General features: G+C 42.5%; 1 protein-coding gene across 5 annotated transcripts in view; it reads right to left on the reverse strand.

The window, feature by feature from the left end:
• The window catches only part of FCHO2 (FCH and mu domain containing endocytic adaptor 2), a 217092-nt gene that overhangs the window by 29770 nt on the left and 166085 nt on the right, over nucleotides 1–21237 (reverse strand). For 4 of the 5 annotated variants that reach the window (XM_073344290.1, XM_073344292.1, XM_073344289.1 and 1 more), the window contains 3 exons: nucleotides 20623–20665; nucleotides 18065–18165; nucleotides 13205–13291 (listed from right to left, as the gene is read on the reverse strand). In XM_073344290.1, the coding sequence (XP_073200391.1) occupies nucleotides 13205–13291; nucleotides 18065–18165; nucleotides 20623–20665 (231 nt within the window). The remainder of the gene's footprint in view (nucleotides 1–13204; nucleotides 13292–18064; nucleotides 18166–20622; nucleotides 20666–21237) is intronic. The other variant, XM_073344294.1, reaches the window with a different exon arrangement.

Raw genomic sequence — 21237 nt, forward strand, 5'->3', positions numbered from 1 at the left:
GTCAGTCTCCAATGTGGTGCGTAAATATGGCCGCAATGAATCTAGCAGCCGTGCCATCAAGATTCGAGAGAGAGAAATACGTCAAGCTGTGGCATCAAGTGCTCCAATAACTGCTAAGGTGACAAGCCAGGTGTGCAATAAGACTTTAGTGAAGACTGAAAAGGCATTAAACTTATGGCTGGAAGACAAGAACTGTAAACATGTGCCTATCGATGGCAACACTTTGCGAGAAAAGGCTCTTAGCCTCTATGCACTGTTCGAACCTCACACCAAAGAGGAACAGCCTTCTGATGAGAAGGAATTCAAAGCCAGCCAAGGTTGGCTTAACAGTTTTAGGAACCGCTTCAACCTCAAAAACATGCAGACTACTGGTGAAGCTGCAACTGCCAATGAAGAGGCAGCAAAAGCCTACCCTGAACAATTAAAGAAAATCATAGAAGAAAAGGGCTACCTTGTGGAACAAATTTTTAATGCTGACGAGACTGGGCTCTTCTGGAAAAAATGCCCAACCGCACTTACACTTCTAAATCAGAAGGACAAGCTCCTGGCTTCAAAGCAGCTAAAGACCGTGTGACTGTGTTGTTTTGTGGCAATGCAGCTGGGCATTTAATAAAGCCGGGCTTACTCTACAGGGCTGCAAACCCCCGTGCCCCAAAAGTCAAGAGCAAAAATCTCCTGCCTATGTTCTGGCAATCAAATAAAAAGGCTTGGGTGACGGCAGCATTATTTCTGGATTGGTTCCACAAGTGTTTCATTCCAGAGGTCAAGCGGTACCTCGAAGAGAAAGGACTTGACTTTAAAGTGTTGCTGATCATAGACAATGCTCCTGGCCACCCTGAAGCACTCTGGTTTGCGCATAATGACTTGAAGTCATCTTTCTCCCCCCAATACCACCTCCATCCTCCAACCTCTCAACCAAGGCATGATTCGCTGTTTCAAGGCCATGTACATGAGGCTTACATTCTCATGGATACATAGCACTATGGAGGCTGATCCTAATCTTAATGTGATGGAGTGCTGGAAGTCCGTCAACATTGCCGATTGCATCACGTATATTAAACAGGCAATGGATGCAATCAAGCCTGAAACAGTCAATGCATGTTGGCGACACCTATTGAAAGAATGTGTGAATGATTTTAAGGGTTTCCTGACCGTTGACAAAGAAGTGAAACACATTGTTCAGGTGACCAGACAAGGATGTCGACTAAGCCATCACCACCCACTTGAGGAAGAAACTGAAGAATTAATTGAGGGCCACAGAGAAACACTGACTCACGAAGAGTTAGAGGAACTGATAAAATCGTCTACAGAAGACAAAGATGATGACGATGAACAGAAAGAACCAACAAGTTGGAATCTTCATAAATTTGCTGAAGTATTCCAAGCAGCGAAACACTTGAATGATTTAATTTCTGAATACGATCCCTCTATTGAACGAGGCCTCAAAATCACACGTAGTATTACGGACGATTTGAGACCGTATCAAGAAATGTTTGAGCAGCTCAACAGACAACAGTGATAGTTGCCGATCACCATGTTTTTCAAGAAAAAACGATCAGCAGCAGATGAGCCTACGCAATCAACTTCTTGAGCTGAATCAGAGCCAACGACTTCGTCTACAACTCGCTCTCCATCACCTCCGTCTCCTGGATTGACATCAAGCCCTAATGACCCCCCAATAGTGTTGTCAGTGGAAGAGGAAGACTAACCATTGGTGTGTGTACAGCACCAATCTTCATCATCTCATCGTTCATCATACGGGCGCTGTACTAATCATCATCGTCATCATTCATCGTCGTCGTATCACCATTATCATCGTTATCGTAGACTAGCAAGAATATCCATGATGAATGGTGAGTGGTTAGGTTTACTGTTTTCCTTTTTTATTCTTTCATTCTTCCATCTCTCTCTCTCTTTTATGTAATTAAAAATACTGTAAAATTATATTTTGCATATGTACTCTATTATATACTGTATGTTACTGTATACATTATTCATATTACTGTACAGGGTTGTATAGTATACACAAAACCATATAGAGTATACTGTACTTTATGGGCAATTTAAGGGATTTTCAAGGGTAATTTTGACTATATGCGATTTTCGCCTTGTATGTGCTAACTTTAGAACCTAACCCCCACATAAAATGCGACTCCACTGTATATTATTTGTGTACATCATTTAACTGTAATATTGTCAACCAAACTATTAATTTTGAGCTCTCATTTTTCTCCAACTTTCTCTCCTCCATACAGTATCCTGTTTGGGCTCTATCTTCTGTATCAGCCTCCATTTAGTAGGTGTCTGGTAGTAAAGGAATATTCTCTCTTTCACCTCAAAATCACCTGACTGCTGTTATGGTTTGTGGACTCCCCTATTATTCTCCTCCCTCACCTTCTTGGCTGCTGCAGTGGCAGGAACAGCAACAGTAAAAACTGCTGCAGCTTGTCAAAGCTACAAGCAACTGTGGCAGTAGAGTGGTGTGCAGACTTAGGAAGACAACACAGTATTGGTTTACACTCAGTTCATATTTGGAAAATTATCTTTGCAACTATAAAAAGTGGTTACCTACCTGTATTGTAATTGTTTTTTTTGAGTTGTGGGTGCAGACGTGTTCAACTCAGGTGTGCATGCACTCAGTGCACCGAGGCCAGTAACTTTGCTTAGCAATATCCAGTGGGGTGGTACTCACGCCCTTAGGCCCTCATAACCCCCTCCAATGGCTATTTAAGGGCAGCGCTGCCCAACCTTCCTCAATTCCTTTGCAACTAACATCAAGAGTAGAAACTCCATTGTAAAGGGGATGGGGCAGGGGCAGAGAATACCTATCTGCACCCACATCTCGAAGAACAACAATTATAGTACAGTTTTTTCTTTTTCAAGTGGCTGCACACGTGTATTCCACTCAGGCGACTGGCATGCAGTAACCGAAGGAGGTGAGGCTCGGAATCTACTTGAACGACAACTGAAGGACTGCCTTCCCAAAGTCTGCATCTGACAGAGATGCAGTTGTAATAACATAGTGTCTGCTAAACATATGCACAGAAGACCAGATACCGGCCCTGCAAATATCCAGTATAGAAACATTACTGAGAAACACAACAGAAGTTTCTTGGGCCCTCATCAAATGAGCCATCACTTTCTGTGGAAGAGTGATCTGAGCTACATTATGCTGTCATAATGCAGGAAATGATTCATCTGGAAATCATCTGTCCAGAGACCACCTGACCGTACATCCGATCCGCACAGAAGATGAAATCGAGGTGATGAATTATTTGGTCTCATCCTTTTCAGATAGAATACCAAGCATCGTCTCACATCCAGCGTGTGAAGACGCTGTTCATCCACATTTGAATGTGGCTTATGAAAGAACACAGGTAAATATATAATTTCATTAAGGTGAAACATGAGGGGGAAAAGTCCAGGAGAGGTGGCCGTATTTTAAAGAATCCTTATTGAGGTTGCAGGAACAAACCATCCCGATGTGTAGAAAGAATAGTAAATATGGCAGGCAACTAGCTTGGCTTAACAGTGAAATCCTTACTGATCTTAAACACACACAAAAAAAGCTTAAAAGAAGTGGAAGCTTGGACAAATGACCAGGGAGGAGTATAAAAATATTGCTCAGGCGTGCAGGAGTGAATCAGGAAGGCCAATTCACAATTAGAGTTGCAACTAGCAAGGGATGTTAAGAGTAACAAGAAGGATTTCTACAGGTATGTTAGCAACAAGAAGATGATCACGGAAAGTGAGAGCCCCTTACTGAATGGGGGAGGCAACCTAGTGACAGAGGATGTGGAAAAAGCTAATGTACTCAATGCTCTTTTTGCCTCTGTCTTCACGAACAAGGTCAGCTCCCAGACTACTGCATTGGGCAGTATGGGGAGGAGGTGACCAGTCCTCTGTGGAGAAAGAAGTGGTTCAGTACTGTTTAGAAAAGCTGGACAAGCACAAGTCTATGGGGCCAGATGCACTGCATCCAAGGGTGCTAAAGGAGTTGGTGGATGTGATTGCAGAGCCATTGGCCATTATCTTCGAAAACTCCTGGCGATTGGGGGAGGTCCCGGACGACTGGAAAAAGGCTAATGTAGTGCCCATCTTTAAAAAAGGAAAGGAGGAGGACCCAGGGAACTACAGGCCAGTCAGCCTCACCTCAGTCCCTGGAAAAATTATGGAACAGGTCCTCAAGGACTCAATTTTGAAGCACTTTGAGGAGAAGAAAGTGATCAGGAACAATCAGCATGGATTCACTAAGGGCAAGTCATGCCTAACCTACTTGCCTTCTATGAGGAGATAACTGACTCTGTGGATGAGGGGAAAGCAGTGGATGTGTTATTCCTTGACCTTAGCAAAGCTTTGGATATGGTCTCCCACAGTATTCTTGCCAGCAAGTTAAAGTAGTATGGGCTGGATGAATGGACTATGAGGTGGATAGAAAGCTGGCTAGATCATCAGGCTCAATGGGTAGTGATCAATGGCTCCATGTCTAGTTGGTAGCCGGTATCAAGCGGAGTGCCCCAAGGGTCAGTCCTGGGGCTGGGTTTGTTCAATATCTTCATTAATGATCTGGAGGATGGCGTGGACTGCAGCCTCAGCAAGTTTGCAGATGACACTAAACTGGGAGGAGTGGTAGATACGCTGAAGCATAGGGATAGGATACAGAGGGACCTAGACAAATTAGAGGATTGGGCCAAAAGAAATCTGATGAGGTTCAACAAGGACAAGTGCAGAGTCCTGCACTTACGACGGAAGAATCTCATGCACTGCTCCAGACTAGGGACCGAGTGGCTAGAGGCAGCAGTTCTGCAGAAAAGGACCTAGGGGTTACAGTGGACGAGAAGCGGGATATGAGTCAACAGTGTGCCCTTGCTGCCAAGAGGGCTAACAGCATTTTGGGCTGTATAAGTAGGAGCATTGCCAGCAGATCGAGGGACGTGATTATTCCCCTCTATTCGGCATCGTTGAGGCCTCATCTGGAGTACTGTGTCCAGTTTTGGGCCCCACACTACAAGGAGGATGTGGAAAAATTGGAAAAAGTCCAGCGGAGGGCAACAAAAATGACTGGGGGCTGGACCACATGACTTATGAGGAGAGGCTGAGGAAACTGAGATTATTTACTCTGCAGAAGAGAAGAATGGGGGGGGGGGGGATTTGATAGCTGCTTTCAACTACCTGAAACAGGGTTTCAAGAAGTAATGGTCTCAAGTTGCCATGGGGGAAGTTTAGGTTGGATATTAGGAAAAACTTTTTCACTAGGAGGGTGGTGAAGCACTGGAATGTGTTACCTAGGGAGGTGGTGGAATCTCCTTCCTTAGACGCTTTAAGGTCAGGCCTGACAAAGCCCTGGCTGGGATGATTTAGTTGGGGATTGGGTCCTGCTTTGAGCAGGGGGTTGGACTAGATGACCTCCTGAGGTCCCTTCCAACCCTGATATTCTATGATGAAACTGTGAAACCACTTTAGACAAAAATTTTGGATGCAGTCTTCGGGCCACTTTGTCTTTGCAAACTGCATTTATGGAAGTTCTGCCATTAAGGCCTGCAGTTCATTCACTCTCCTTGAAGCTGTTATGGAAATAAGAAAAGCCACCTTTTGGCAAAGGAGAGAGAACAAGTTGTGAGGATGCCCCATAAAGGTAGCCAATATGGTACTAAGGTCCCATAATGGAAGAGTTTACTTCACAAGTGGAAAGAGACAGACAACTCCTCTTAGAAATCTTATTACCATGAAGTTTGAGAAAACAGACTTCCTTTGAATCAGAGGACAGAATACAGAGATTGCTGCTAAGTGGACCCTCAATGAGCTGAGAGAGAGAGAGAGGGGAAAAAAGAAACCAGGGGACTAAAAGATGCAACAGATAATCCAAAGTGTCCTCAATGCTGGCTAGCTTCAGCTGAATTCCCTTGGCTAGCGATGAAACCAAAAAAATGTTTTCACTTGGCCAAATAGATAACCTTAGTGGAAGGTTTTCTACTAGTAAGCAGAACTCTCAGAACTGCTTCTGAACACCATCCTTCCCCACATCTAACCATGCAGCATATACACCGTGAGGTGCAGACTACTCAGCACTGGATGCCAAATTTGACCACGGTGCTGAGTCAGGAGGACAGGATAGAGGGAAAGAGATCTGGGACGTCAAACACAGACTGAGAAGATTTCAGAACATTGTCTTGCAATGATAAAATCTGATGCAACAAGTATCAGTTTGGCACGATCCAACATCAGATTGTTTTCAAACTGCGGAAAGAGTGGGCTTGGGGGGAAAGCATACATCAGTGCTGATCCCCAGTTCACATGGAAGGCATTGATTAAGGATCCCGGACTGAGACCCAGTTGAGAACAAAACCTGTTTTTGGTTGCAAACAGGTCGACAGTTGGAATGCCCCATTCTCTGAACATGGACCTCAGTCTGCTGCTCTTCAGAGACCACGCGTGATTCTGGCAGAAATTCCTGCTGAGGTGATCAACCAAGTTATTCTGAGCATCTGGTAAGTGAGCAGTTGTGGAGATGTCTTCCCTAAAGCAAAACTGACAAACAACTTTATTGCTTCCTGACAAAGGTGGTTGAGGCACGCTCCTCCCTGGTTTTTCACATAAAACAGTGTGGTGATATTGTCACTGAGGATATGAACGTGTGTGCTCTTCATCTGTGCCCAGCATCCACTGTAAATGGCTTGAAGCTACAGGATGTTGATTTGAAGGGATGCTTCCTTGTCTGTCCATAAACCGTGAACCTTCAATGTCCCCAGTTGTGTTCCCCAACCTGTTGTGATGGCATCAGTAACTATAGATACACCAACTTCAACCATCGCTGAAGAGGATGAAGATGTAATCTTGCATGTTGGACCACGTATGTAAATGTGGCCATATGACCTAACAAATTCCAGCATACAAGGATCAGAGTTGAAGGGTGAGAGTGAGGGACAGCCACAGGCAATGAACTGCATGAAATCCTTCTCTTGACAGAAACACCCTCGAACTTGTGGAGTGTTGGAGGGCTCCAGTGAACTCTATTTGTGTGCTGCTATTGTGGTGGCTGGCTTTACTTTGTTCACAATCAGAGCCAGACGATTGAAGAAACAGAGGAAACTGGACCAGACAGAAGACTTGGTCTCTGGACTTGCCCCTTACTAATCAAACATCCAGGTAAAGGAAAGACATTAATTCCTCTTTTTCTGAGATATGCTGCTACTACAGTCATGCATTTGGTAAATAAGTGTGAGCTGAGGACAGGCAAAAGGGAAGCACTGTGTACTGTTAATGGTGACCTGCTACTACAAATCTCAGAAACTTCCTGTGTCTTGAAAAAATTGCTGTGGAAATAAGCATCCTGAAGATCAAGGGCAGCAAATCAGTCGTGATTCAAAGCGGGGAGAACAGTAGCTAGGTTAATCATATGGTATTTAATGTACTTGTTGAGACCACAGAGATCGAGAATAGGTCTCACCCCTCCACTGGACTTGGGGAGCGGGAAATATGAGTAGAATCCCTTTCCCTGATGCTGCAGGGGAAACATGAAGCATGCAGCCTAGACTGTTGAAGGAGCTGTGACTCATGAGAGGAGTCCCTGAAAAAGGATAGGGCAGTGGGGGTGGGAAGGGGAAATGAACAGAAATTGAATGGTCTAACCAACTCCCACAGTGGTTAGGACCCATTTATCTTTGGTTACTGTTTCCCAAGCATTTTAGAAGTGAGACAGCCTGTCCCCAAATGGTGGAGATATGGCTGGGGAGATAAAGACCAAAATGCAGCTCTCAATATGCAAGTCAAAATGGCTGCTTGCTTGAAGCTGATGGAGGACATGCTGGCTGGTTAAAATTGGACCCAAAAGGCCTCCTACTCTGTGACCTGTGCCCCTTCCTGGAGAAGTCATGCTGCCTACCAGGGTAGGACAACTACCAGAAGTATCAATGAGAGTGCTATTGCTGCTGTTGTTGATAACCTCCATAATGACATCTCTTTACGAATAAACTCCCAATGAAAGCAAAGTAGCACAAGACTCCTTAGCAAGTGTAGTGTCTCATCAATCTTTTCATAAAATAAAAACCAAGCATTGAAAGCTAAGTCCTCTATGCTGTGCTGGACCACAGGAGCACAACCACAAGGCCTTGCCAACTTCCGAGGACAGTGCCTTGAAGGCAAGAGAGAGGAGGAAGATGCTCCTAAGTTCAATCTTGAAGAACCCTTCAAGCAGCCTAGTGGCAACGGACAAGCATCTCTAGGCAGGTGCAAGTAAACATCCAGCCTCATCTGAAGCCCAATATGCAGACTGCACTGGTGTGATCAATGATAAAGTAGCTGGCACATTGGGCCCTGGTGGGGGCATTGCATTCATAATCATTACCAGTGTCTCTTTTGGTGCTGAAGTCAAGGCTGGTACTAATATTGTAGAGGTGGTCTGTACTGAAACAGTCATTGGTACCGAAAACAAATGTGTGCACTGATGAGCCCCTTAGTACCGAAAAGGAGGCCAACCTCAATCCTGCACCCTGAGGATTAAGCAGTGTGGAAAATGGTACTGACAATAACAACAATTCTGCAGCCCTATGCTGCCTGGTATGCCAGTGGTGTGGAAACAGTCAGTGTCAACACAAATGTTGTCAGTACTGGACTCAGCGGATGCCCCATGAATAATACTGGAATTGATGGTATAGTGTCCAACTGATCTCGTCTCAGTTCCAAAGAGTGGGTAGGGGCCCAGCACTATCTTGGGCATCTGAAAAATCTCAATGCTGGTCTGCACTCTTCTTGGAAGAGGAGGAGGAATCTCTCTGAGCTCTGTAGCCCAGTTCATCTTGAGAGTCGTTTTCCTTGGGGGACCAGAGGAAGAAGAACAATCTTTCTACATCCTGGGGGAGCAATCAGAATCTGGCCATGGAACATGCCAGCTCCAAAGCTCTCTGAGGGGCCGACCGACCTGTGGAGGTCCCTGGTGCTGAAGCAGCACTGCCTGGTCCATAAGATATTGTTTCAGATGCAAGTCTCTAAAGCCACCTTCATTCTCCTTTTGAATGACTTGCAAATGAAGAACTTTTCTTTAATGTGCCATTCTTCAAGGCACAACAAACACTGAATGTTGGGTTCACAATTAGGAACAGACATCTCACATGACAGGCAGTGTTCAAAACTCGATGAAGGTATCACACCAAACCAACTAAACCGTATCTAACTTCGACTACTTTACTAAATCCTAAGGACTACATACATAAGAAAAGCACGGTGACAGAGAAATGCGAGACAAAATACCACATGGATACACTTTGACTCAAGCCATGGCTGGTGAGAAGGAACCCTTCTGGTTGTAGGGGTTTGTATTCCTAAGGACCGGAGAGTTACCCTTGAATCCTTCATTGAGTGAAGGACGTTGTTCGTTGTGGAGGCAAAGAGTTTGTCACCGTCGAATGGAAGGTCTTCAATAGTAGTCTGGACCTCTAGAGGAAATGAAGAGGAAGAGAGCCACGAACTTAGGCGCATGACTACTGCTATAGCGGTGGATCTTGCTGCAGTATTGGCCTCATCAAGGGCCGCTTGAAGAGCGGTACGTGGTATGATTTGTCCCTCACAGAGTAAAGCAGTGAATTATTGTCTCTTTGCTTCTGGAATGTCCTCAATAAAGTCCATGAATTTGTTGTAATTTTTGTATTTTGCCAGGAACGGCCGTATAATTAGCAATTTGAAATGGTAGGGTGGAAGATGCGTATACTTTAGGTCCAAGCAGATCTAAACGCTTACTGTCTTTATCGGCTGGGGTGGAGTGGGGATACTGGTGCTTGTTCTTTTGGTTGACTGCGTCAACTACCAGTGAATTAGGTGCTGGATGAGTGAAAAGAAATTCAGAGCCCTTGGAAGGGATGAAGTACTTGCAGTCCGCTCATTTGCAGGTAGGTAAGCTTGCGGCAGGAGTCTGCCAGATGGCTTTGGCAGGTTCCAGAAGGGCTGGATTGATCAGCAATGCAATCCTGGAAGAAGAAGTCGTCGTCTGCAGGATGTCCATTAACTCAGGCTGCTGTTCAGGAACCTCCTCCAGATTAATTCTTAATTCACTGGCCACTCTTTTGAAAAGGTCTTGAAATTCTGAAAAATCAGCTGAAGATGTCGGGGGAGGAGAAAGCAGGGCTTCATCAGACGTAACAACTGGGTCTACTGGGTTAGAGATAGGTCATGCCTGATTCTGCACTTGTGATGGTGCTCTCTGGTGACTGGCATCAGTGGCAGGTTCGTGAACTTGTGGTGCTGGGCCGGTTTTGGGCCTGGTTGAGGTGGCATAGTGAGTGTGGTCTCAAGGATAGGATGCCCACGGGGCCCAGTATTGCCACTGTGATGGGAAGGGCATAGGTGGTGCCATCCACAGGGCAGGATCCTGAGAGTAGGATGAGGTGATGTTTCTACGACTTCTATTAATTGGGGTCTGAGGATGAGAGACTTCATACGGTAAAAAATCCTCCTGGAGACCAGCTTCCTCCTCACTGGAGGAAGGCTGTTCAGACCCTGGCTGAGCATTTGGCGAGAAGTAGGCATTCAGTAAGGGTGACTGCAGAATGGGTGACACAAGCAGGTCACTTGACTGCGTAAACTGGAGTGCTGAAGCTCCTCTGTGTGGTGAGGGCTGTGCGAGAGGAAACTGCTGTGACGAAAAGTTCCTCTGCATCGGTGTCTTTAAAGTTGTTTGGCTGCCGGCCAGCTCAGTGGGTGCCGGGGTGATAGCCTGCAGGGGGTCAGACACGTCCGCATTTGTCAGCACCACTTCCACCGTGGTGCCGAAAGGTGCCATCTGAGAGGCAGGCAACTGGAAGCCTGAAGCCTTGGCACTGGAGCTTTGTGGTATTGCCGCAGCCACAGGTGGGTTTCGCACGGCATGTCAAAACTGCTCAGCCAGGGGAGCGCTGGGAGGGAGGCGGTAGACCTGCCAGGAGAAGCCTTTTCCCGTGACGTTCGCTTTGCGGGTCACGGAAGGTGATGTTTTTTGAAGTTTTTTTCATCTTCTTAGAGGTGGGGGGGGGGGGGTAGGGGGCTGTGGTGTGGAGCAGAGCCAGAATCAGCGCCTGGGTCTTAAGATGACCAAGGATTTTTGCAGCAGGAGCAGCTTTAGCCTCAACTCCCTGTCCTTTCGTGCCCTAGATTTAACTTTGCTGCAGTGGGCACATTTTGGGGGGATGTGGGACTCCCACCCACATTTTATGCATTGTGAATGGCCATCTGATAGAGGGATGGCATCCTTACAATTAGAGCAGCGCTTAAAGCCTGGGGAGCCAGGCATGTTGGAAGTAACTGCATTGACAGGAACTAAGAGAAATTTTATTTTTTTTTTAAAAAGAGAAGCTAACACACACTACTGGTAATACTAATAACTAACACTATTGGTAACAAACTATCTATCTAATAGGGTAAGAGTAACAAGGGAGAAAAAGTTTTCTAACGAGTCTGCTGAGCTCTGTCTCAGGCCGGGTACGGTAGAGAAGGAACTGAGGAGACCAGTCGCGCATGCGTACTATTAAGGAACACTCGGGGGGGGGGGGGGGGGCAAGCTCTGCGCGTGCACAACCAGTACGAGTACTGCTGTAAAAAGCTCCAAGCAAAGGTGCAGGGACGCACCAACACCTAAAGTGGAGCACCCACAGGGACAGCTCTCGAAGAACTACTTCAATTCTGGAGAGTCGATAGCACTTGCCTGGGAAAGCTTCCTACTTGCCATAGGCTAATAGATTTTTCAAGACCTGAAATCTACAGATTTAGAAGATCTTACTGTTCCTGCTGAATGCTTTAAACATTGTTTCTAAGGTTTGCATTGCTACAGGTCCTAAGTTAAAACAGTGCACAAACATAAAAAAATGCATTTTTAAAACTACATATGAACATACTGGAGGAAATAGGGAAGGAAGGAAGAAAATAAGAGCACATGAAAGAAGCATTTTTATAACATGAATAACTAATCCAGAAAGCATAACTAGCCAAAATAATTTCTATCACGTTTTCCCAAGATGACAAAGTTTGCTTCAAATTCTATCAAAGGACACTTATTCACTGAACAATCTAAGTTTACTTCTATGCTGCACGGACTACCAATTGTTTAAATACTATAGTAATTCATATAGAGCTGCAAAACAATGTCCAAAAGGAAGGTTTTAAGCAGGGTGAAAAGGAAAAGAATGCCCTTGTGGTGACTTTTTAAACCACAATGTGTTATATGTACTTGCAAGTACATTTCAGTCAGCACCTTAATTATTGGGATGGGATTGTCAAAAGAGCTAAGCATGGGCTTAACTTTTGTCCAACTGAAGTCAATGATAAAACTCCCAGTGACTTCAAGGAGTGCCAAATTAGGTCCAGTCCCAGTGGTTTTGGAAATCCCACTCCTTGGTATCTAACTGCAGCTCAAAAAGCAATAAAGGTCAGCTTGATTTAAATAATACTATCAAAACTTACTTTCACAGGATAATTGCCTATTGTTGCTTTTGCCATGGCACATATTTTTCCAAAGTACATTATATTTATTCTGTGATATTTTCAAATACTCACTTTATTTAATATTGTATACATCAGGTAACAGATGTAGATGGATTCATTTTGCTTTGGACAAGGATCAGCTGAAGTGAGCATTATTCACTGTGGCTAAAATGATCAAAAGCATTGACATCCATTTTCCAAAATGATTTAGGCTCTCAGTAGCCTTTAAATGAGATTTATGGTCCTAAGTGCCTAAATACCATTTGAAATGAGATGTATGCTTCTAAATCATAGCAATGCTAAATCACTGCAATGCTGAACGCAGTAACACCTTTAAAAATCTGGGCCATAGGTTCCTTTGAAATTTTACCCAGTGTCTTTAAACAACTGGATTCTGGCTCGTTTTTGACAACAAACAAAACCTGCATTTCAGCTAATAAAAAGACAGGTTAATTAGAAAAATCCAGGTTCTTTTTATAAATCTAATTTGTAACACTCTCTCTCATTTCAACGTATCAGTAAATTAGAGTCTGCTAGCCTTCTGATTGACTAACACTTTGTATCGTTATAAGTCTCTATTGTAGCAAAGAATCAAAACATATAAACAAATGTTATGAGGCTTGATCCAAAGCCCACTGAAGTCAGCTGAAATCTTTCCATTAACTTCAAAGGGCTTTGGATTAGGTCCTTGGACACACTTTTTGTCTCTTACTTATTATAAAACACTAATTATAACTGGATTAAAAGTTACCATTTTTACCTGAGGTACTGGTGATATTTGCTGTGCAATCTTTAGACAGGATGCAAGAAGAACAAAGAGAACTTTTTTGTATAGGAACAGATTGGGCTACAGAAAATAGCAAGAAAAAAGCATAGGGATTATGAAGAAATTTGCATACTATAGGGCAGCATCTGAGATGCCATTTTGAAAATAGTAATACAAGTGTCCTGAGCAAACTATTCACAACAACAGAAAGCCAACCCAAATTTCTGGAAACCATGTAAAATATTAGGATATTCAAAATTCACATCAAGCTTGATCTTAACTGAATAAAAGAAAAACACACTTAATTTGGTTGTTTATTCCTGGCTATGTGAACATTTTCAGAGCATCAATTTTAATAATTAAACATGGAATACTTCCCACAATAACCTATTGCAAGAAAAGTAATTTATCTAGATAATTGCGACCCAGTGAACCGTTTACAGGCAAATGCAAGGATATCCAAAGATTGTTAAAATTTTCCACTAACCCTCTTTCTTCAGTGTCATGTTCCATTAAAAGTAATTAGTTAAATAAAGGTATTTGCCATGTAAAAATACATTTTTGTAATATCTGAAGAGAAATAACTGTATCTTTTCAATAAAGGAAATGTTTACACCACCAACAAGCAGATTTAAGTTTGAAAACAGAATACTTTGCTTCTGATTTAAAAGAGACATCCTTAAAACCAAAAGATTAGAACAGGGGTTCCCAAACTCGGTTTGCGGCTTCTTCAGGGTAAGCCCCTGGCGGGCTGATTGTCTGGCTATGTAGACTCCCTCCTCAGGCCCTACGCTACCAGCACTACCAGCTACCTTCGAGACACCACTGACTTCCTGAGGAAACTTCAATCCATCGGTGATCTTCCTGATAACACCATCCTGGCCACTATGGATGTAGAAGCCCTCTACACCAACATTCCACACAAAGATGGACTACAAGCCGTCAAGAACACTATCCCCGATAATGTCACGGCAAACCTGGTAGCTGAACTTTGTGACTTTGTCCTTACCCATAACTACTTCACATTTGGGGACAATGTATACCTTCAGATCAGCGGCACTGCTATGGGTACCCGCATGGCCCCACAGTATGCCAACATTTTTATGGCTGATTTAGAACAACGCTTCCTCAGCTCTCGTCCCCTAAAGCCCCTACTCTACTTGCGCTATATTGATGACATCTTCATCATCTGGACCCATGGAAAAGAAGCCCTTGAGGAATTCCACCATGATTTCAACAATTTCCATCCCACCATCAACCTCAGCCTGGTCCAGTCCACACAAGAGATCCACTTCCTGGACACTACAGTGCTAATAAACAATGGTCACATAAACACCACCCTATACCGGAAACCTACTGACCGCTATTCCTACCTGCATGCCTCCAGCTTTCACCCTGACCACACCACACGATCCATCGTCTACAGCCAAGCTCTGCGATACAACCGCATTTGCTCCAACCCCTCAGACAGAGACAAACACCTATAAGATCTCTGTCAAGCTTTCTTACAACTACAATACCCACCTGCAGAAGTAAAGAAACAGATTGATAGAGCCAGAAGAGTTCCCAGAAGTTACCTACTACAGGACAGGCCTAACAAAGAAAATAACAGAACGCCACTAGCCGTCACCTTCAGCCCCCAACTAAAACCCCTCCAACGCATTATTAAGGATCTACAACCTATCTTAAAGGATGACCCAACACTCTCACAAATCTTGGGAGACAGGCCAGTCCTTGCCTACAGACAGCCCCGCAACCTGAAGCAAATACTCACCAACAACCACATACCACACAACAGAACCACTAACCCAGGAACTTATCCTTGCAACAAAGCCCGTTGCCAATTGTGCCCACATATCTATTCAGGGGACACCATCACAGGGCCTAATAACATCAGCCACACTATCAGAGGCTCGTTCACCTGCACATCCACCAATGTGATATATGCCATCATGTGCCAGCAATGCCCCTCTGCCATGTACATTGGTCAAACTGGACAGTCTCTACGTAAAAGAATAAATGGACACAAATCAGATGTCAAGAATTATAACATTCATAAACCAGTCGGAGAACACTTCAATCTCTCTGGTCACGCAATCACAGACATGAAGGTCGCTATCTTAAAACAAAAAAACTTCAAATCCAGACTCCAGCGAGAAACTGCTGAATTGGAATTCATTTGCAAATTGGATACTATTAATTTAGGCTTAAATAGAGACTGGGAGTGGCTAAGTCATTATGCAAGGTAGCCTGTTTCCTCTTGTTTTTTCCTACCCCCCCCCCAGATGTTCTGGTTTAACTTGGATTTAAACTTGAAGAGTGGTCAGTTTGGATCAGCTATTACCAGCAGGAGAGTGAGTTTGTGTGTGTGTGGGGATGGGGGGGATGTGAGAAAACCTGGATTTGTGCAGGAAATAGCCCAACTTGATTGTCATGCACATTGTGTAAAGAGTTGTCACTTTGGATGGGCTATCACCAGCAGGAGAGTGAATTTGTGTGGGGGGGTGGAGGGTAAGAAAACCTGGATTTGTGCTGGAAATGGCCCACCTGATGATCACTTTAGATTAGCTATTACCAGACCAGCAGGACAGTGGGGTGGGAGGAGGTATTGTTTCATATTCTCTGTGTATATATAAAGTCTGCTGCAGTTTCCACGATATGCATCTGATGAAGTGAGCTGTAGCTCACGAAAGCTTATGCTCTAATAAATTGGTTAGTCTCTAAGGTGCCACAAGTACTCCTTTTCTTTTTGTTTACCTGAGCGTCCGCAGGTATGGCTGCTCGCAGCTCCCAATGGCCGCGGTTCACCGTTCCGGCCAATCGTAGCTGCGGGAAGCGGTGGCCGGCCTGCACCGCTTCCCACAGCTCCCATTGGCCGGTAATGGTGAACCGCGGCCACTGGGAGCTGCCATACCTGCAGACGCTCAGGTAAACAAAACATCTCAGGCCCGCCAGAGGCTTAGCCTGAACAACCTGCGAACCAAGTTTGGGAACCCCTGGATTAGAATGAAATCAATTTCAAAATTGTAAAAACAATGGCCCAATTTTTTTCCTCCTTACATCAGATAATTATGGGAAACATCCAGTGATGCATACCAGGATGTCACTGCAGGAAATTCCGCTGCTGTGTTGCCTAACTTCCTTGCAGGGGACCTAATTTAAGGTAAACTTAGCTTTTAACAATGTATTTTTTTAAATTAACAGATGTGGTGATCAATAAGTGTCTAATTACCACACCTATTAAATCTTTATATTACATTATGAAGTTAAAACCCAACAGACACATGCAAGGAGATGGGCAACCCATCAAGGTACTTCCTGCAGTTGGTTTCCATTGTTTTTCATAGGGTCCTTCTACAAAGGACCTGAAAATAGAGAAAAATAAAATCCAGTCATTATTTTAAAGTCAAGGCAATTTGTAAGAAGCATGTAGACAAGGTAAGAATAGGTTTCATTTTAAGAAGGTCTACAGTTAATTATTGTGATAGCAATGTCAATTACTCCTACCTATGCATGCATGCTTCCTTTTTGCCCTTCCATGCATAAGATCTAACGGAGAGGAAAAGTTGGAATGGCACTAGCATTACAAAAGGAGAATCTGAGTTCTTCCTTAATCTTGTTGTAACAGAATTATTCACTGTCCCTTTAAGCGTAGTAGGGACTACAGGCCAGTCAACCTGTTCCACAGTGTGCCCCTTTAAAATTTCTGTGACTTTTTGAGTGGACAAATGCTTAGCAAAAGACAAAGGTAGGTGTTGGGAGAAAGGAAGATAGTCCCTGTGGGAACAATGAATGCTTGGTGAAAACACAGACTACTGTTTCTTTAAGGACCCAGAACCAGAAGCCTTGTAGTGCACGCAGGGCAAGGCTCCCTTCCTTCCCAGAGCTCCCCAGGTTGGTTGGGAGAAAGGGCAGCATATATGCTACCTTCTTTCTAATAACAGGACATACACCATCAGGGGAAGGATGGCTGCCTGCTGACCTGTCACAGCCCAGGGAGTCAAGGACTAAGTAAGGAGGGGCCAACTAGGAAAAGCTGCTTGAAGGCTGCAGTTGGCCTGTATCAGTCCAGCCACAGCAGAAGGGCTATGGGACTCCTCAACCCAGGAGAGGAAGCCTATTTGAATCAACACAGTCCCAACAAGGACGGCCGTGGGACTCCTGACCCTAGGAGGAGAAGTTTGTTTGAATTGTAGCATGGGCCCTTGGGGGAGACTCTGGAACCAGGGAGAAGAGTTGGACTTGTGGGGCTAAAGAAGAGTTTTATACTCTGTAAAAGAGATAATGAGTCAGACCCCACAACAGGAGTCAATTATTGCAGAGAACCCAGGAAACTGAGGGCAGGGTGCCTACAAGGCCACCTCAGACCACAATAGGGTGCTCCAGAGGCAGTGATCCAGTTACATTGACCTAAAAGAAACAAGTGGGAGCATCCTTTCCTAGGAAGAGAGAAAGGTGAAGGAGCAGGAAAAGCCCCATACATTATTTGGACTGTAACCCTGGGAAAAAGTAGTGCTTAGGGAACCCAGTAACAGTAGGTGGATTATGGAGGAAATAGGAAGAGCTGTGCACAGTACTAGCAAAAAATGGACTCTGCCTTCAGTTTATTCAGATGCTCAAAGAACGAACACAGTTACTTATAGTAATCCACATTCTAACACACTGTATCCTGCTGTATATACAAGTTATATCATCATATGAATGAGAGATATCATGTTTCAAAATTCTCTCATTGCAATTCTCTCTAATGCGAATCCCTTCCAATAGTAAAATAACAAAACAAAAACTCCAAAGAAGGTTATTATAATAAACACTTAGGATTTATAACAGAATTTCTAGTATCAAATATTTTACCTAATGAGGATGAGGATGTGGATGTCAATGAAGCTGAAGAAGATGAATCAAGAGAAGTGGCAAAGGGTAGATCCCATGCCAGGAGGTCATTGTTCCCCTTCCTATTGTAACAGTTAAAATAGGAAAATAAATACAAAGCATACATATTTATAACCGAATTACTGAAGTGACTTGTGTGCTATAATCAGTCGAATGAGAACATCCCTGCCACATAAAAACATTCTGTTGGATAAATGTAGGTCAAAGGCTGGTTCACACACAGACTTGCACCAAAAGAACAAAATGTTTTAAATTTACACTTTACGTTATTTTGGTGCAAGTTTGTGTGTAGGCACTCTTAATTCAGAATTAAAGGGTCCTATTTCTTTTTTCAACAAAATATGTTCATTAAAACTAGGGCTGTCAATTAATTGCACTTAACTCAAAAAATTAACTAACTGTGATTAAAAAATTGATCGCGATTAATCGCACTGTTAAACAAAAGAATACCTACTGAAATTTATTAAATATTTTCAGATGTTTTCTACATTTTCAAATATATTTATTTCTACTACAACACAGAATACAAAGTGTACAGTGCTCACTTTATATTATTTTTATTACAAATATTTGCACCGTAAAAATTATAAACAAAAAATAGTATTTTTCAATTTACCTTATACAAGTATTATAGTACAATCTCTTTATCGTGAAAGTGTAAATTACAAATGTAGATTTTTTTTTGGTTACATAACTTCACTCAAAAAACAAAACAATGTAAAACTTTAGCCCATGAAAGCTTATGCTCTAATAAATTTGTCAGTCTCTAAGGTGCCACAAGTACTCCTGTTCTTTTTGTAAAACTTTAGAGTCTACAAGTCTACTCAGTCCTACTTCTTGTTCAGCCAATTGCTACGACAAACAAGTTTGTTTCCATTTACGGGAGATACTGCTGACCGCCTCTTATTTAAAATGTCACCTGAAAGTGAGAACAGGCGTTCACATGGCACTTTTGTAGCCGGCGTTGCAAGGTATTTACATGCCAGATATGCTAAACATTCATATGCACCTTTCATGCTTTGGCCACCACTCCAGAGGACATGCTTCCATGCTGATGATGCTTGTTAAAAAAAGAATGCGTTACTTAAATTTGTGATTGAACTCCTTGGGGGAGAACTGTATGTATCCTGTTCTGTTTTACCCGTATTCTGCCATATATTTCATGTTATAGCAGTCTCGGATGATGACCCAACACATCTTCGTTTTAAGAACACTTTCACAGCAGATTTGACAAAATGCAAAGAAGGTACCAATGTGAGATTTCTAAGGATAGATACAGCACTTGATCCAAGGTTTAAGAATCTGAAGTGCCTTCTGAAATTTGAGAGGGACAAGATGTGGAGAATGCTTTCAGATGTCTTAAAAGAGCAAAACTCCGATGTGGAAACTACAGAACCCGAACCACCAAAAAAGAAAATCAACCTTCTGCTGGTGGAATCTGACTCAGATGATGAAAATGAACATGTGTCAGTCTGCTCTACTTTGGATCATTATCGGGCAGAACTCATCATCAGCGACGTATGTATTCTGGAATGGTGGTTGAAGCATGAAGGGACATATGAATCTTTAGCGCATCTGGTACGTAAATATTTTGCGATGCTGGCTACAACAGTGCCATGCGAACGCCTGTTCTCACTTTCAGGTGACATTGTAAACAAGATGTGGGCAGCATTATCTACTGCGAATTGTAACCAAACTTATTTGTCTGAGCGATTGGTCGAAGTTGGACTGATTAGACTTGCAGGTTCTAAAGTTTTACATTGTTTTATTTTTGAATGCAATTATTTTTTTTTACATAATTCTACATTTGAAAGTTCAACTTTCATTATAAAGAGGTTGCACTACAGTACTTGTATTAGGTGAATTGAAATATACTATTTCTTTTGTTTTTTTACAGTGCAAATATTTGTAATAAATAAACATAAATATAAAGTGAGCACAGTATGCTTTGTATTCTGTGTTGTAATTGAAATCAATATATTTGAAAATGTATAAAAAACACCCAAAATATTTAAATAAATGGTATTCTATTATAGTTTAACAGTGCAATTAATTTTTTTAATCGCTTGACAGCCCTAATTAAAACCAATTTAGTTATTTCAGTAAAACTTGTATGTGAACCAGCCCAAATCTTGACCCTATCAAACTTGTATTCCTTAAAAGTTATGGTAGCTTCTGGATGAATTTAGACTATTAACAGATTTCTTTTACTTTTAATAATTTTAATATAAAATAACATTTTATATTTATAACTAAAATAATTTGAGCCAATCACAATGAAGAAAATGAATAGGTAGAAAAAAGGCACGCCCATGAAGAGAAGAGGAGAGGATAAAATTCCCAGTTTTTAAATAAAGAATTTTGAATTAGTCCTCACCTCTTAGTAATCACTAGCTATCCAGCCTAAACTGGATAGCCAAGTCTAGCAATGGATTTCTCAATCCTGTATCAAACCAAAACCAAAACCCCCACACAAATGGAATTCAATGTAAAGCCTACATTTTAAATGTGGAACTTACTCATTAGATGGAGCAGAATGCTTTGATTTTGTTAACTCTTCACCTAATTAAAAAAAACACACCCTATTATGACAAATGAAAGCCATGAAATTTGATTAACAAAATCATTCAGCTTCATGATAAAAAACAATCTGGAATGATAATAGCTGCAATGAAAATAATTCAGAATTACTGAAATGGAAAGGATGAAATTAATGTTATTTATGTAATGTTATGAGTCAGCTGCTTCTAAAATACTTCCTCAAATATGCTTAACATACAAAAATGAAGGATAATTTTTGTTAGAAAGTCTTGGTCCTTTGAAAGTATATCTGTATGGGATGCAACATAAGTCAACTTCATTCTTTTGCAGTTTTAAGTCCCTACTGCAACAGAAAAAAACATTAATTTTTCGCAGATGTTACTGATCATCTAAGTTTTCCAGGAAAAGCGGATTAAAGTGTGAACACTAAACACTTCAAAACAAACATTATAATTCTTTAGCATCTAGAATACTAACAGGATAATACTAGTAAAAGGCTAGTTGCTATTTCCTGAAGCAAATACTACTCTGCCCCAAAATAAGGGCCATGTAATTAACATTTTCTTTCAAAAGCGAATACTAATGAGCTTTGA

This window comes from Lepidochelys kempii, chromosome 5 (assembly GCF_965140265.1).
Source record: "Lepidochelys kempii isolate rLepKem1 chromosome 5, rLepKem1.hap2, whole genome shotgun sequence".
Classification (NCBI taxonomy): domain Eukaryota; kingdom Metazoa; phylum Chordata; order Testudines; family Cheloniidae; genus Lepidochelys; species Lepidochelys kempii.